The sequence below is a fragment of the Bombina bombina genome, chromosome 4 (genome assembly GCF_027579735.1).
Source record: "Bombina bombina isolate aBomBom1 chromosome 4, aBomBom1.pri, whole genome shotgun sequence".
NCBI classification, from domain to species: Eukaryota; Metazoa; Chordata; class Amphibia; order Anura; family Bombinatoridae; genus Bombina; species Bombina bombina.
This window is the reverse complement of record NC_069502.1, coordinates 617,994,202-618,011,699: the sequence shown is the minus strand read 5'-3', so window position 1 is coordinate 618,011,699 and position 17,498 is coordinate 617,994,202. Positions and strand designations below refer to the sequence as shown.

The window sequence follows — 17,498 nt, the reverse complement described above, 5'->3', positions numbered from 1 at the left end:
ACAAATACAAAGATTTATCAGCATCAACCTCTGAGACAGAAACCTCTGAACCAGAAGAACCATTATCAGTATCAGAATGATGATGTTCATTTAAAAATTCATCTGAAAAAAGAGAAGTTTTAAAAGACTTTTATGTATACTAGAAGGAGAAATAACAGACATAGCCTTCTTAATGGATTTAAAAAATAAAATCTCTTATGTTATCAGGAACACTCTGAAAATTAGATGTTGACGGAACAGCAACAGGTAATGTAACAATACTAAAGGAAATTTTATCTGTATTAATAAGTTTGACATGACATGCAATACAAACAACAGCTGGAGAAACAGATACCAAAAGTTTATAGCAGATACACTTAGCTTGGTAGCTCCAGCACTGGGCAGTGATTTTCCTGAAGTATCTTCTGACTCAGTTGCAACGTGGAACATCTTGCAATATGTAAAAGAAAAAAACAACATATAAAGCAAAATTGATCAAATTCCTTAAATGACAGTTTCAGGAATGGGAAAAAAATGCCAGTGAACAAGCTTCTAGCAACCAGAAGCAATAAATAATGTGACTTAAATAATGTGGAGACAAAAGTGACGCCCATATTTTTTAGCGCCAAAAAAGACGCCCACATTATTTGGCGCCTAAATGCTTTTGGCGCCAAAAATGACGCCACATCCGGAACGCCGACATTTTTGACGCAAAAAAACGTCAAAAAATGACGCAACTTCCGGCGACACGTATGACGCCAGAAACAGAAAAAAAATTTTGCGCCAAAAAAGTCCGCGCCAAGAATGACGCAATAAAATGAAGAATTTTCTGCCCCCGCGAGCCTAACAGCCCACAGGGAAAAAGTCAAATTTTTTAAGGTAAGAAAAAATGATTGAAACAAATGCATTTATCCCAAATATGAAACTGACTGTCTGAAAAATAAGGAATGTTGAACATTCTGAGTCAAGGCAAATAAATATTTGAATACATATATTTAGAACTTTATAAAAAAGTGCCTAACCATAGCTTAGAGTGTCACAGAAAATAAGATTTACTTACCCCAGGACACTCATCTACATGTTTGTAGAAAGCCAAACCAGTACTAAAACGAGAATCAGCGGAGGTAATGGTATATATAAGAGTATATCGTCGATCTGAAAAGGGAGGTAAGAGATGAATCTCTACGACCGATAACAGAGAACCTATGAAATAGACCCCGTAGAAGGAGATCACTGCATTCAAATAGGCAATACTCTCCTCACATCCCTCTGACATTCACTGCACGCTGAGAGGAAAACCGTGCTCCAACTTGCTGCGGAGCGCATATCAACGTAGAATCTAGCACAAACTTACTTCACCACCTCCATCGGAGGCAAAGTTTGTAAAACTGAATTGTGGGTGTGGTGAGGGGTGTATTTATAGGCATTTTAAGGTTTGGGAAACTTTGCCCCTCCTGGTAGGAATGTATATCCCATACGTCACTAGCTCATGGACTCTTGCTAATTACATGAAAGAAATTGGGTTTCATATCCCTTTTACGCAAATTAAATAGAAGTAAATTGAAAAGTTGTTGAAAATAGTATGCGCTGAATAATGAAAGACATTTTTGGGTTTCATGTCCCTTTAAAATAATTATTTCAGAGATTAATTTTAACAACAAATTAGAAGAAAAAATAAAACATTTTTTAACCCCAAGAATGAAAAAATTTGGTTAAAAAATGCATTTTTTTTTTAAATGATTCAGATAGAGCATGCAATTTTAAGCAACTTTCTAATTTACTCCTATTATCAATTTTTCTTCATTCTCTTGCTATCTTTATTTAAAAAACAGAATTTATGCTTACCTGATAAATTTCTCTCTTTTGCGATGTACCGAGTCCACGGATTCATCCTAACTTGTGGGATATTGTCCTTCCTGACAGGAAGTAGCAAAGAGCACCACAGCAGAGCTGTCTATATAGCTCTCCCCTTAACTCCACCCCCCAGTCATTCGACCGAAGGGAAAGGAAGAAAAGGAGAAACCATAAGGTGCAGAGGTGACTGAAGTTTACATAAAAAATACTGTCTTGAATAGACAGGGCGGGCCATGGACTCGGTACATCGCAAAAGAATGAAATTTATCAGGTAAGCATAAATTCTGTTTTCTTTTGCAAGATGTACCGAGTCCACGGATTCATCCTAACTTGTGGGATACCAATACCAAAGCTTTAGGACACGGATGAAGGGAGGGACAAGACAGGAACCTAAACGGAAGGCACCACTGCCTGCAAAACCTTTCTCCCAAAAATAGCCTCTGAAGAAGCAAAAGTATCAAATTTGTAAAATTTGGAAAAGGTATGAAGCGAAGACCAAGTCGCAGCCGTACAAATCTGTTCAACAGAAGCATCATTTTTAAAAGCCCATGTGGAAGTCACCGCTCTAGTGGAGTGAGCTGTAATTCTTTCAGGAGGCTGCTGTCCAGCAGTCTCATAAGCCAAACGGATGATTCTTTTCAGCCAAAAGGAAAGAGGTAGCCGTAGCCTTTTGACCTCTACGCTCTCCAGCATAGACAACAAAGAAGATTGGCGAAAATCTTTGGTTGCCTGTAAATAAAACTTCAAGGCATGAACCACGTCCAAGTTGTGCAACAGACGGTCCTTCTTACAAGAAGGATTAGGACACAGAGAAGGAACAACAATTTCCTGATTGATATTCCTGTTAGAAACAACCTTAGGGAGGAACCCAGGTTTGGTACGCAAAACTACCTTATCAGCATGGAAAACAAGATAAGGCGAGTCACATTGTAATGCAGATAGTTCAGAAACTATTCGAGCTGAAGAGATAGCAACTAGAAACAGAACTTTTCAAGATAGAAGCTTAATATCTATGGAATGTATGGGTTCAAACGGAACCCCCTGAAGAACTTTAAGAACTAAATTGAGACTCCATGGCGGAGGTTTAAACACAGGCTTAATTCTAACTAAAGCCTGACAAAAAGCCCTAACGTCTGGGACATCTGCCAGACGCTTGTGCAACAGAATAGACAAAGCAGATATCTGTCCCTTTAAGGAACTAGCAGACAATCCTTTCTCCAATCCTTCTTGAAGAAAATACAAAATGCTAGGAATCCTGATCTTACTCCATGAGTAACCTTTGGATTTACACAAAAAAAAGATATTTACGCCCTATCTTATGATAGATCTTCCTGGTGACAGGCTTTCGAGCCTGAATCAAGGTATCTATGACCGACTCAGAGAAACCCCGCTTTGATAAAATTAAGCGTTCAATTTCCAAGCAGTCAGTTGCAGAGAAATTAGATTTGGATGCTTGAATGGACCTTGAATCAAAAGGTCCCGTCTCAGTGGCAGAGTCCATGGTGGCAGAGATGACATGTCCACCAGGTCTACATACCAAGTCCTGCGTGGCCACGCAGGTACTATCAAAATCACCGAAGCTCTCTCCTGTTTGATTCTGGCAATCAGACGCAGAAGTAGAGGGAATGGTGGAAACACATAAGCCAGGTTGAAGGACCAGGGTACTGCTAGAGCATCTATCAGTACTGCCTGAGGACCCCTTGACCTGGATCCGTAACGAGGAAGTTTGGCGTTCTGACGAGACGCCATCAGATCCAATTCTGGTGTGCCCCATAGCTGAACCAGTTGAGCAAACACCTCTGGATGGAGCTCCCACTCCTCCAGATGAAAAGTCTGACGACTTAGAAAATCTGCCTCCCAGTTCTCCACCCCTGGGATATAGATCGCTGATAGATGGCAAGAGTGAGTCTCTGCCCATCGGATTATCCTGGAAACTTCTATCATCGCCAAGGAACTCCTTGTTCCCCCCTGATGATTGATATAAGCTCGTGATGTTGCCCAACTGAAACCTGATGAATCCGGCCGAAGCCAGCTGAGGCCATGCCTGAAGAGCATTGAATATCGCTCTTAATTCCAGAATATTTATCGGTAGGAGGGCCGCCTCCTGAGTCCACAAACCCTGTGCTTTCAGGGAATTCCAGACTGCACCCCAGCCCAGTAGGCTTGCGTCCGTCGTCACAATAACCCACGCTGGCCTGCGGAAACACATTCCCCTGGAGAGGTGATCCTGTGACAACCACCAAAGAAGAGAGTGTCTGGTCTCTTGAGCCAGAGTTATCCGAGGAGATAAATCTGCATAATCCCCATTCCACTGTTTGAACATGCATAGTTGCAGTGGTCTGAGATGCAAGCGAGCAAATGGAACTATGTCCATTGCCGCTACCATAAGTCCGATTACCTCCATACACTGAGCCACTGACGACCGAGGAATGGAATAAAGAGCTCGGCAGGTGGTTAAAATCTTTGATTTCCTGACCTCCGTCAGAAATATTTTCATGTCCACCGAATCTATCAGAGTTCCCAGGAATGGAACTCTTGTGAGAGGAATAAGAACTCTTTTTCACGTTCACCTTCCACCCATGAGATCTTGGAAAGGCCAACACTAAGTCCGTGTGAGACGTGGCAAGTTGGAAAGTCGACGCTTGAATTAAGAGGTCGACTAGATAAAGCGCCACTGCTATGCCCCTCGGCCTTAGGACCGCCAGAAGTGACCCTAGCACCTTTGTGAAGATTCTTGGCGCCGTGGCCAACCCGAAGGGAAGAGCCACAAACTGGTAATGCCTGTCCAGAAAGGCAAACCTGAGGAACTGGTGATTATCTTTGTGGATAGGAAATGTGTAGATACGCATCCTTTAGATCGACGGTAGTCATATATTGACCCTCCTGGATCATTGGTAAAATAGTCCGAATTGGTCTCCATCTTGAAGGATGGGACTCTTAGGAATTGGTTTAGGATCTTGAGATCTAGAATTGGTCCTGAAGGTTCCCTCTGTTTGGGAACCACAAACAGATTGGAGTAGAAACCTTGCCCCTGTTCTGTTTTTCGGAACTGGGCAGATCACTCCCATTGTAAAAAGGTCTTCTACACAGCGTAAGAACGCCTCTCTTTTGTCGGGGTTTACAGACAATTGAGAAAGATTTCAAAGATTCTTGAAATCTAGGAAGATACCCCTGGGTTACAATTTCTACGGCCAGGAGTCCCCCTGAACTTCTTCTTGCCCAGGCCTGAGCAAAGAGAGTAAAGTCTGCCTCCTACTTGATCCGATCCCGGATCGGAGCTACCCCTTCATGCTGACTTAGTGGGCCAGCAGCAGGCTTTTGGCCTGTTTACCCTTGTTCCAAGCCTGGTTAGGTCTCCAGGTTGGCTTGGATTGAGCAAAGTTCCCCTCTTGCTTTGCAGCAGGGGAAGAGGAAGCGGGACCACCCTTGAAGTTTCAAAAGGAACGAAAATTATTTTGTTTGGTCCTTGTCTTATTTGACTTATCTTTAGGGAGGGCATGACCCTTCCCTCCAGTGATGACTAAAATGATCTTTCAGTGCAGGCCCGAATAGGGTCTTACCTTTGAAAGGGATGGTCAAAAGCTTAGATTTAGATGACACATCAGCTGACCAGGACTTAAGCCATAGCGCTCTACGCGCTAAAATGGCAAAACCTGAATTCTTTGCCGCTAACTTAGCAAGATTAAAAGCGGCGTCTGTAATAAAAGAATTAGCCAACTTAAGGGCCTTAATTCTGTCCAAAATATCATCTAGTGGGGTCTCCATCTGAAGAGCCTCTTCTAGAGCCTCAAACCAAAAAGCAGCTGCAGTGGTTACCGGAACAATGCACGCTATAGGTTGAAGAAGAAAACACTGATGAACAAAAATTTACTTTAGGAGACTCTCTAACTTTTTATCCATAGGATCAATGAAAGCACAACTGTCTTCAATAGGTATAGTTGTACGCTTAGCCAGAGTAGAAATAGCTCCCTGCACCTTAGGGGCCGTCTGCCATGAGTCCTTTATGGTGTCAGAAATGGGGAACATTTTCTTAAAAACAGGAGGGGGAGCGAACGGAATACCTGGTCTATCCCACTCCTTAGTAACAATGTCCGAAATCCTCTTAGGGACCGGAAAAACATCAGTGTAAACAGGAACCTCTAAATATTTGTCCATTTTACACAAATTTTCTGGAATGAAAAAAGGGTCACAATCATCCAGAGTAGCTAAAACCTCCCTGAGCAATAAAACGGAGGTGCTCTAGCTTAAATTTAAATGCCGTCATATATGAATCTGTCTGAGGGAACATCTTTCCTGAATCAGAAATCTCTCCCTCAGACAGCAAATCCCTCATCCCTACCTCAGAACATTGTGAGGGAATATCGGATTATGGCTACTAAAGGCGTCAGAAGGCTCAGCATTGTTCTTAACCCCAGAGCTACTGCGCTTCCCTTGTAACCCAGGCAGTTTAGATAAAACCTCTGTGAGGGGTTGTATTCATAACTGAAGCCATAGCTTGCCAAGGTGAAAGAATTAGACGCAGCTAGAAGTACTTGGCGTCGCTTGTGCGGGCGTAACTGGTTGTGACACTAGGGAGAACTAGATGGCGACAACCCGATTTCCTTCTGTCTGAGAATCTTTTAATAAAAAATAGACTTAAGTGACCAGCGGCCAAAAAATATAAATTACTACAAACTCCAACTAGAAAAAATAGGTTACCCTCAAAGACCTACAGACTATGGATAAAAAAATTAGAGGGGTCTCCTAAAGAAAAAGTTTTGTTCATCAAGGTTTTCTTCTTCAACCTATAGCATTGCAGTGTTCCTTTAACAACTGCAGCTGCTTTTGGTTTGAGGCTCTTCAGATGGAGACTCCACTAGATGATATTTTGGACAGAATTAAGGCCCTTAAGTTGGCTAATTCTTTTATTACAGACGCCGCTTTTAATATCGCTATGTTAGCGGCAAAGAATTCAGGTTTTGCCATTTTAAGCGCGTTAGAGCGTTATGGCTTAGTCCTGGTCAGCTGATGTGTCATCTAAATCTAAGCTTTTGACCATCCTCTTTCAAAGGTAAGACCTTATTCGGGCCTGCTCTGAAAGAGATCCATTTCCGACAATTACTGGAGGGAAGGTATCAACCCTCCCTCAGGATAAGTCAAATAAGACAAGGACCAAACAAAAATAATTTTCCGTTCCTTTCGAAACTTCAAGAGTGGTCCCACTTCCTCTGCTGCAAAGCAAGAGGGGAACTTTGCTCAATCCAAGCCAACCTGGAGACCTTATCAGGTTTGGAACAAGGGGTAAACAGGCCAAAAAGCCTGCTGCTGCCACTAAAAGTCAGCATGAAGGGGTAGCCCCAGATCCCGGGACGTCCAGTAGGGGGCAGACTCTCTCTCTTTGCTCAGGCCTGGGCAATATAGGATTATTGGGCAATATAGGATTATTGGGCAGTAGAAAATTGTAGCCCAGGGATACCTTCTAGATTTCAAGACTCCCCTCCAAGGGGGAGGTTCCATCTTTCTCAAGTTGTCTGTAAAACCCGACAAAAAGAGAGGCTTCTTACGCTGTGTAGAAGACCTTTTTACATTGGGAGTGATCTGCCCAGTTCCGAAAACAGAACAGGGGCAAGGTTTCTACTCCAATCTGTTTGTGGTTCCCAAACAGAGGGAACCTTCAGACCAATTCTAGATCGTCAAGATCCTAAACCAATTCCTAAGAGGTCCCATCCTTCAAATGGAGACCATTCGGCCTATCTTATCATTGATCCAGGAGGGTCAATATATGACCACCCTGGATTTAAAGGATACGTATCTACACATTCCTATCCACAAAGATCATCACCAGTTCCTCAGGTTCGCCTTTCTGGACAAGCATTATCAATTTTTTGGCTCTTCCTTTCGGGTTGGCCACGGCGCCACGTATCTTCACGAAGGTGCTAGGTCCCTTGCTGGCGGTTCCAAGGCCACGGGGCATAGCAGTGGCGCCTTATCTAGACGACATTCTGAATCAAGCGGCGACCTTCCAACTAGCCAAGTCTCAAACGGATTTAGTGTTGGCCTTTCTAATATCTCACGGGGTGGAAGGTGGACGTAAAACAAGAGTTCTCTTTCCCCCCTCACAAGAGTTTCATTTCCTAGGGACCTCTGATAGACTCTGGACATGAAAATATTCTGACGGAGGTCAGGAAATCAAAGATTTTGTCTACCTGCCAAGCTCTTCACTCCATTCCTCGGCCGTCAGTGGCTCAGTGTATAGAGGTAATCGGTCTATATGGTAGCGCGCAATGGGACATAGTTCCGTTTGCTCGCTTGCATCTCAGCCCACTGCCAACTATGCATGCTCAATCAGTGGAATGTCTCCTCAGATAAATCTGGATCAAGAGACCAGAGACTCTCTTCTTTGGTGGTTGTCACAGGATCATCTGTCCCAGGGAATGTGTTTCCGCAGCCAGAATGGGTTATAGTGACGACAGACGCCAGCCTTCTGGGCTGGGGTGCAGTTTGGAATTCACTAAAGGCTCAGGGTTTGTGGACTCGGGAGGAGGCTCTCCTACCGATAAATATTCTGGAATTAAGAGCGATTTCAATGCTCTCCAGGCATGGCCTCAGCTGGCTTCGGCCAGATTCATCAGGTTTCAGTTGGGCAATATCACGACTGTGGCTTATATCAATCATCAGGGCAGAACAAGGAGTTCCTTAGCGATGATAGAGGTCTCAAGGATAATCCAATGGGCAGAGGCTCACTCTGCCATCTGTCAGCGATCTATATCCGAGGTGTAGAGAACTGGGAGGCAGACTTTCTAAGTCGTCAGACTTTTCATCCGGGGAGTGGGAACTCATCCAGAGGTGTTTGCTCAACTGGTTTCAAGCTATGTGGGCACACTCAGAATTGGATCTGATGGCGTCTCGTCAGAACGCCAAACTTCCTTGTTACGGCTCCAGGTCAAGGGATCCTCAGGCTTGTACTGATAGATGCTCTAGCAGTACCCTGGTCGTTCAACCTGGCTTATGTGTTTCCACCTTTCCCTCTCCTTCCACGTCTGATTGCCAGAATCATACAGGAGAGAGCATCTGTGATTTTGATAGCGGCCTGCATGGCCACGCAGGACTTGGTATGCAGACCTGGTGGACATGTCATCTCTTCCACCATGGGTCTCTGCTGCTGAGACAGGACCTCTTATTCAGGTCCATTCAAGCATCCAAATCTAATTTCTCTGCAACTGACTGCTTGAGATTGAGACGCTTGAATTCTATCAAAGCGGGGTTTTCTCTGAGTCAGTCATAAATACCGTTGAGTCAGGCTCGAAAGCCCTGTTACCAGGAAAATCTATCGATAAGATATGGCGTAAATATCTTTTTTGGTGCAAATCCAAAGGGTTTCTCCTGGAGTAAAATCAGGATTCCTAGGATTTTGTCTTTTCCTCCAAGAGGGATTGAGAAGGGATTGTAAGCTAGTTCTCTAAAAGGACAGATATCTGCTCTGTCTATTTTTTTGCAACAAGCGGCTGGCAGATGTTCCAGACGTTCTGGCTTTTTGTCAGGCTTTAGCTAGAATTAAGCCTGGTGTTTAAATCTGTTGCTCCGCCATGGAGTCTAAAGTTTAGTTCTTAAAGTTCTTCAGGGGGTTCCGTTTGAACCCATGCATTCCATAGATTAGTTTTTATCTTGAAAAGTTTTGTTCCTATGTTGCTACCCTCTTCAGCTCGCAGAGTTTCTGAACTATCTGCATTACAATGTGACTCGCCTTATCTTGTGTTTTATGCTGATAGGTGGTTTTAAGTACCAAGCCTGGGTTCCTACCTAAAGTTGTTACTAACAGGAATATCAATCAGGAATTGTTGTTCCTTCTCTGTGTCCTAATCCGTTCTTGTAAGAAGGAACGGTCTGTTGCGCATCTTGATGTGGTTTCGTGCTTTAAAATTTTTATATGCAATGGCAAAAAGCGTAGGGGTCAAAAGGCTACGGCAACATCTCTTTCTTTTTGGCTGAAAGAGCATCACCTGTTTGGCTTATGAGACTGCTGGACAGCAGCCTCCTGAAAAGGATTACAGCTCATTCAACTAGAGCGGTAGCTTCCCACATGGCTTTTAAAAAATGATGCTTTCTGTTGAAAAGATTAGTAAGGCTGCGACTTGGTCTTTCGCTTCATACCTTTTCCAAATTTGATACTTTTTGCTTCTTCGGAGGCTATTTTTGGGGAGAAAGGTTTTGCAAGCAGTGGTGCCTTCCATTTTAGTTTTCTGTCTTGTCCGCCTCCCTTCATCTGTGTCCTAAGCTTTGGTATTGGTAATCCCACAAGTAAGGATGAATCCGTAGACTCGGTACATTCATGCAAAAGAAAACAAAATTTATGCTTACCTGATAAATTTCTTTCTTTTGTGATGTACCGAGTCCACGGCCCGCCCTGTCTATTGTAGACAGATGGTATTTTTGATTAAAAACTTCAGTCACCTCTGCAACCCTTAAGTTTCTCCTCCTTTTTCTTCCTGGCCTTCGGTCGAATGACTGGGGGGTGGAGTTAAGGGGGGAGCTATATAGACAGCTCTGCGGTGGTGCTCTCTTTGCAACTTCCTGTTTGGGAAGGATAATATCCCACAAGTAAGGATGAATCCGTGGACACGGTACTATCGCAAAAGAAAGAAATTTATCAGGTAAGCATAAATTTTGTTTTATATTTGATAAATGTAGAGACATTTTTTAATAAAAGGAATATTATGCATGGTATTTACTTGATAAAGCCTGCGTCCGATGAGATTGCAGTTGACCTTTTTGGATTCCTGGTGATCAGTGAGCTGGGTCACTTGCAAATCAGCACTATTTCGGTGCTGCCGCAAATGTGAATTGCCATTTTCTTATAGGCCTCTATACAATAATGGCACCATCTATTTTTAAAGTGTTATAGATATTCTAACATAGCCTACCTAATGGTGACTGTGAACGAAAGAGACAGCAGATAGTGAGTTCACTCAAAAAGTTCTGACAATAAAGGAATCCTGCATTTTATGCCAACAGTGCATGCAACTATGTATACCATTGCTATAAACATTGTTGCAAACACTGCTGCTAGATGGCTAAAGATATGTGCACGCGCCTGAGCTCACTGTGGTGGGAAGGGATAATGCAAGTAAGATGAAAACCTTTAAAGTGAATGTAAATTTTGATGATAAAGTGTCCGTTTTTTAAAAATTCGATTAAAAACAGGGGCACTTTAATTCATCAAAATTTACATTTCACTCCTGTTGTGAAAAAAAAAAAAAAAAAAAAAAAAAAAAAAAAAAAAAAAAACTTACCTTTTAATCTTGACAGCAGCTCCAGCTTCCTCCACCCTTTGCAAAGCCTCTTCCTGGGTCTAAAATGAGAAATCCGGCTTCCTCCAATCACGGCGTTGAATCAGACACCGATTCCCCCGGGGGGGGGCCGTGATTGGAGGATGACCAATCCATCATTTCTGACATCAGAAATGGCTTGCAACGGCCGGGGGAAGCTGGAGCTGCTGTCAAGTTTAAAAGGTAACTTTTTTCACAACATGAGATGAAATGTAAATTTGATGATTTAAAGTGCCCCTGTTTTTAATTGAATTTTAAAAACCGGGCACTTTAGCATCGAAATTTACATTCACTTTAAGACTTTTACCTTTAAAGGAGAATATCCTTTCTCCAATCCAAGAGGATCTGACTAAGATCAATAAGCTGTTGCAATAAATCATTTAGTTGTTTGTTTTTTAAAAAATATAAAAATTGGCCAGGTAAAATATTACAACACAGATTTAAAGGAAGATGAAATCCAAATGTTTTCATTCATGAATCAGATAGAACATAGATTTCTAAATTTATTACTAAGAATTTTGCTTCATCTATTTTTTTTGAAAGAGCAGCATTGCACTACTGGTATCTACCTGAACAGGAGGCATTTCTGTGCAGCCATTAATCAGCAGCTAGCTCCCAAGCCTACCTAAGTATTCTTTTCAACAAAGGATACCAAAAGAAGCAGATTAGATAATAGAAGTAAATTGGAGAGTTGTTAACATTGTATGCTCCATCTGAATGATAGAAGAAATTTTTTGGGTTTCATTTTCCTTTTAATGTAAATTATCTTCAATAGTTTCATAGACTATGCACCCAGTCTATATTTGTAAAACAATGTGTGCTGATATTCTTTCCAAACATGGCAAGGGCTCCACTTTTGTTACAAATTGCATTTTGAAACTGGAGGCTGTTCACCTCCAAAAAGCTTCATCATTTATAACCACTTTAAATCTAAAGCACAGATTATATGGTACATTTGCAAGCATGTTTTTAACATGTTGATAAAATTACAAAAACAGCGTATGAATATATTTTTAGATTATCAATATCTCTATGTAATGTTTAAATAAAATTAAAAAAAAAATTAAAGCAGGGGTTGACAAATTATTTATTTGAAGCTTAGTAGCTAAACCAGAACAGAGTCCAGGTCTGGCAAATTTTTCTTTTTAGGAGCCAGGGAATAGCTATATTTTGATGTATGTAGTTGAAGCAGAAAGGTAGAAGTACATTCTAGAATTTTTAGGAATGGCCTACATCCGATAATTTGTCAAGCCCTGAATTTAAGGGGGATTGTAGTATTCAAGTTTATAACAATGTACCTTCAGTTGAATCATATATTTGGTTCCGATTATAAGCAACCTCTGATCTAGCAAAGTAATAAACTGAAGTATAGCAGCAAAGGAAGCAATACATAGATTAATCATAGCATGCCACAGCATTTACAACAGAGGTTTATGCCTTTTTCCCTTTAGCTCTAAATGGGAAAGTACAAAATGCCAAAAATCATTAAATGGACATTGAAATATTTTGTTAACACTAACCTGCTGCATGCACCGGGGGAAACAACACCTCAGGCAGCTCAGGGAATTTTTGTCGCAGGGTCATTTAAAACCTGAAAGTCAACTTGCGGGCTTCCTTGGGCCATTCGTATATTGCCTTACAGAACTGTTCTTAAAAAGACAGTTCTAGGCCTTGGTGGAAGCCGTGCTCATATCATCTGTGCAAGCATTTTCTGTGAGAGAGGAGGCAAAAAAATTTAAGTTTATGTAATTTCTTTCTGTTTAAAACAAGGCAATTGCAAGCAAGCTATGTACACATATACCATGTAGGAGTTACACATTAAACAATAAGCCTACTCATTTATTATCCAGCAATAGATTTGCAAAATAAAATTAACGCCTTTCAGTTTTCTGCCTCCTCTCTCTTCTTATTAATACGCAAGTAAAAAGCAAGCAGAGCTGTGATTGCAAATTAATGCAATCTATTGTGCTTGGCATACATACAGGCTAGTGATGTTAAAACGTGCATAACACCTTTTACAGACTGCAGCATAAACTTAAAAATCTAGTAGAATAATCTCACAAATATATGTATATGTGTGTGTGCGTGCGTGCATGCGTCATGTAGCCCAGTGCTTGACAAAATACTGGGTACCAGGATGAAATATTAAATTGACCCTGTCGACCTGTAAACACATATGAAGCCAAACCTCCAATGTGTGCACTAAAACAGAAACTCGTCATTTACGCCTGGTTAATGGATTTACTTAGCAACCAAGATTAGGACTTCACATTGTTTTCCTCCAGTTCAGTTCCTGGTGCATTGCACTATCACAGTGGTGTTATAAAGTGAGTGTCAATAGCAAGACTGGACACAAGACCTTGGAAAAGGTCCAAGAATAGGGTAGCAATCACTGTCATATGTGCATTCAAGAAGTTAAGGGTTTATCGATATCCAGCATGTGTTAGATGCAGAGGGCAGTTGGAGGTCATGTCATCATAACCCCCAATTAAGGATTAACCAAAAAGGTGCGAGTGAGGAAAATAACTTGTGACAAATCATTAAGAGTGTGGTTCCAATGGTAAAGAAACTTAAGCTGTAACAGAAGAAAGCAGGCTCTTGCAATGGTTTCTACAGTCCTCACCATACACCTAATAACCCTTATTTAAAACCACCCTGAAGAGATTCTTGAAGACAACGTAAATGTTGTAGGCAAACAAAGATTACTTGCAGGCAAAAAAAATAATGTTTGTGCAATAAGTCCACAACACCCTGGGAGCTCTTTGGAAGGACAACAATGGAGCCACTGCAGAAGAGAGCGTGTCGGTGTACAGTATCAACTCCAATTTAAACCAGGAACAAACTGCCAACTTGCTCAAGGTTAATAGCCTTACAATTTTAATGAAGGGATAGTATGAATAACTTCTGTCAGGTGGACAGTTATCAAAATCTTCCAAAGCAGGATAGTCTAATAGGAGTTGTGATAGAAAAAAAATGTTTTAGCGAGAAACCAGGGAACATTTTATAGCAACGTCAACAATATTTTCAACATATTTGTCCAGCATATAATTCATCCATTCCTGAGACATTAATCAAAATCTTATTTTGATAGCAAAAGTTGTGGTACAAGTCAAGCCACACTATGCAGCATAAAGGAAAGTTAAGAATTTTGAATCCAATGAATGCATTTCTTTCATGTAATTGGCAAGAGTCCATGAGCTAGTGATGTATGGGATATACAATCCTACCAGGAGGGGCAAAGTTTCCCAAACCTCAAAATGCCTATAAATACACCCCTCACCACACCCATAATTCAGTTTTACAAACTTTGCCTTCTATGGAGGTGGTGAAGTAAGTTTGTGCTAAGATTTCTACGTTGATATGTGCTTCTCAGCTTTTTTGAAGCACGATTCCTCTCAGAGTACAGTGAATGTCAGAGGGACGTAAAGAGAGTATCACCTATTGAATGCAATGATTTTCCTACCGGGGGTCTATTTCATAGGTTCTCTGTTATTGGTCGTAGAGATTCATCTCCTACCTCCCTTTTCAGATCGACGATATACTCTCATATACCATTACCTCTACTGATAACTATTTCAGTACTGGTTTGGCTATCTGCTATATGTGGATGGGTGTCTTTTGGCAAGTATGTTTTTATTACTTAAGACACCTCAGCTATGGTTTGGCACTTTATGCATTTATATAAAGTTCTAAATATATGTATTGTACTTATATTTGCCATGAGTCAGGTTCATGTATTTCCTTTTGCAGATTGTCAGTTTCATATTTGGGGAAAGTTATTAAGAAATATTTTTCTTACCTGGGGTTTAGTCTTTTTTTCAATTGGACTACTTTGTTTCAAATTGCGGGCTGACTTAGGCTCGCGGGTGCGTCAAATGCTACACTTTATTGCGTCATTCTTGGCGTGAGAATTTTTTGGCGCGAAAGGCACGTCCGTTGACGCAAGTTCGTCATTTCCGGCGTTGTAATAGACGCAGAGGTTTCACACAGGGTAGCGTCGTTAGCGACGCGAGTGTCATTTCCAGACAAGGTTGGCGCCAAAAAAAATTTCAGTTACGTTGTGCGTCATACTTGGCGCCAAACTTTTTTCATTATTTGTTGCCCCATTGCTTTTTGCCTCTTGCCTTTTTCTATGTCAGAGGGCTATGCTATTTACATTTTTTCCCATTCCTGAAACTGTCATAAGGAAATTGATAATTTTGCTTTATATTTTGTTTTTTCTTTTACATTTTGAAAGATGTCTCAATCTGATCCTGCCTCAGAAGTATCTGTTGGAACAATGCTGCCTGACATCGGTTCTACCAAAGCTAATTGCATTTGTTGTAAAATTGTGGAGATTATATCTCCTAATGTCATTTGTATTAGTTGTCATGATAAACTTTTACATGCAGATAGTGTGTCCATTAGTAATAGTACATTGTCGGTTGCAGTTCCTTCAAATTCTAATGTACATGATATACTTTAATTTTAAAGATTTTGCTACCGATTCTTTTCAGAAGGCTTTGTCTGCATTTCCACCTTCTAATAAACATTTAAATTCTGTTTTTAAACCTCCTGTGGTTACTCCAGAGGTTTTTCCTATTCCTGATGCTATTTCTGATATGATTTCTAAGGAATGGAATAAGCCGGGTAGTCCTTTTAATCCTTCTGCAAGGTTTAAAAAATTGTATCCTTTACCAGCAATTTCAATAGAGTTTTGGAAAAGATCCCCAAAGTTGATGGGGCTATTTCTACTCTTGCTAAATGAACACTATTCCTTTAAAGATCCTTTTAGATAGGAAGCTTGAATCTTATCTTAGGAAAGCCTATTTATATTCAGGTCATCTTCTTAGGCCTACAATTGTCTTTGGCTGCTGTTGCAGCTCCTTCAACTTTTTGGTTGGAGAATTTAGCGCAACAAGAATTGGATTTCTGACTTATATAGCATTGTTTGATTACTGCACATGCTAATCATTTTATTTGTAATTCCATTTTGATATTATCAAATTGATGTTAGATCCATGTCTTTAGCTATTTTAGCTAGAAGAGCTTTGTGGCTTAAATCTTGGAATGCTGATATGACATCTAAGTCTAGATTACTATCTCTTTCTTTCCAAGGTAATAATTGATTTGGTTCTCAGTTGGATTCTATTATTTTCAACTGTTACTGGCGGGGGGGGGGAGGGAGGAGTTTTTTTGCCTCAGGATAAAAAACCTAAGGGTAAATCTAAGGCTTCTAATCGTTTCATTCCTTTTGTCAAAATAAGGAACAAAAACGCAAAATCCTTCCCCCAAGGAATCTGTTTCCAATTGGAAAGCCTTCCTCAAATTGAATAAATCCAAGCCTTTTAAGAAACCAAAGTCAGCCCCTAAGTCAGCCATGAAGGGTGCAGCCCTCATACAAGCTCAGCTGGTAGGGGGCAGATTAAGGTTTTCAAGGATGTATTGGGCAAATTCCTTGTCCATAATCAATGGATTCTGAGCATTGTCTCTAAGGGGTACCGAATAGGATTCAGAGTATAGACACTCCTTGTGAGAAGATTTTTTCTCTCAAGCATCCCAGTATATTCTAGTAAAAGCTCAGGCTTTCCAGAAGTGTGTTTCAGACCCTGGAGGGTTTCAGGGGTAATCATGCCAGTTCCTTTTCAGGAACAAGGTCTGGGGTTTTATTCAAATCTATTCATTGTCCCAAAGAAAGAAAATTCATTCAGACCAGTTCTGGATCTGAAAATTTTGAATCGTTATGCAAGAGTACCAACTTTCAAGATGGTGACTATAAGGACTATTCTGCCTTTTGTTCAACAAGGACATTATATGTCTACAATAGACTCGCAGGATGCTTACCTTCATATTCCGATTCATCCAGAACATTATCAGTTCCTGAGATTCTCTTTTCTAGACAAGCATTACCAATTTGTTGCTCTTCCATTTGGCCTAGCAACAGCTCCAAGAATCTTTTCAAAGGTTCTGGGTGCCCTACTCTCTGTAATCAGAGAACAGGGTATTGCGGTGTTTCCTTATTTGGACGATATCTTGGTACTAGCTAAGTCTTTACGTTCTGCAGAATCTCACACGAATCAACTAGTGTTGTTTCTTCGAAAACATGGTTGGAGGATCAATTTACCAAAAAGTTTCTTGATTCCTCAGACAAGGGTCACCTCTTTAGGTTTCCAGATAGAGACGGAGTCATGGACGCTGAATCTAACAGACAAGAGACGTTTAAAATTGGTTGCAGCATGTCAGCACCTTCAGTCTCAGTCATTCCCTTCAGTGGCTATGTGCATGGAAGTTTTAGGCCTCATGACTGCTGCATCGGACACGATTCCTTTTGCTCGTTTTCACATGAGGTAAGAAAAATAATTTTCCTAGATATGTTTTTTC

At 41.0% G+C, this 17,498-nt stretch overlaps 1 protein-coding gene across 1 annotated transcript in view; it reads right to left on the bottom strand.

The window, feature by feature from the left end:
* TAB2 (TGF-beta activated kinase 1 (MAP3K7) binding protein 2) overlaps positions 1-17,498 on the bottom strand; it is a 354,938-nt gene that overhangs the window by 149,302 nt on the left and 188,138 nt on the right. The window contains 1 exon segment of the mRNA XM_053710637.1: positions 12,659-12,849. Within this exon segment, the coding sequence (XP_053566612.1) occupies positions 12,659-12,667 (9 nt within the window). The 5' untranslated portion in view covers positions 12,668-12,849.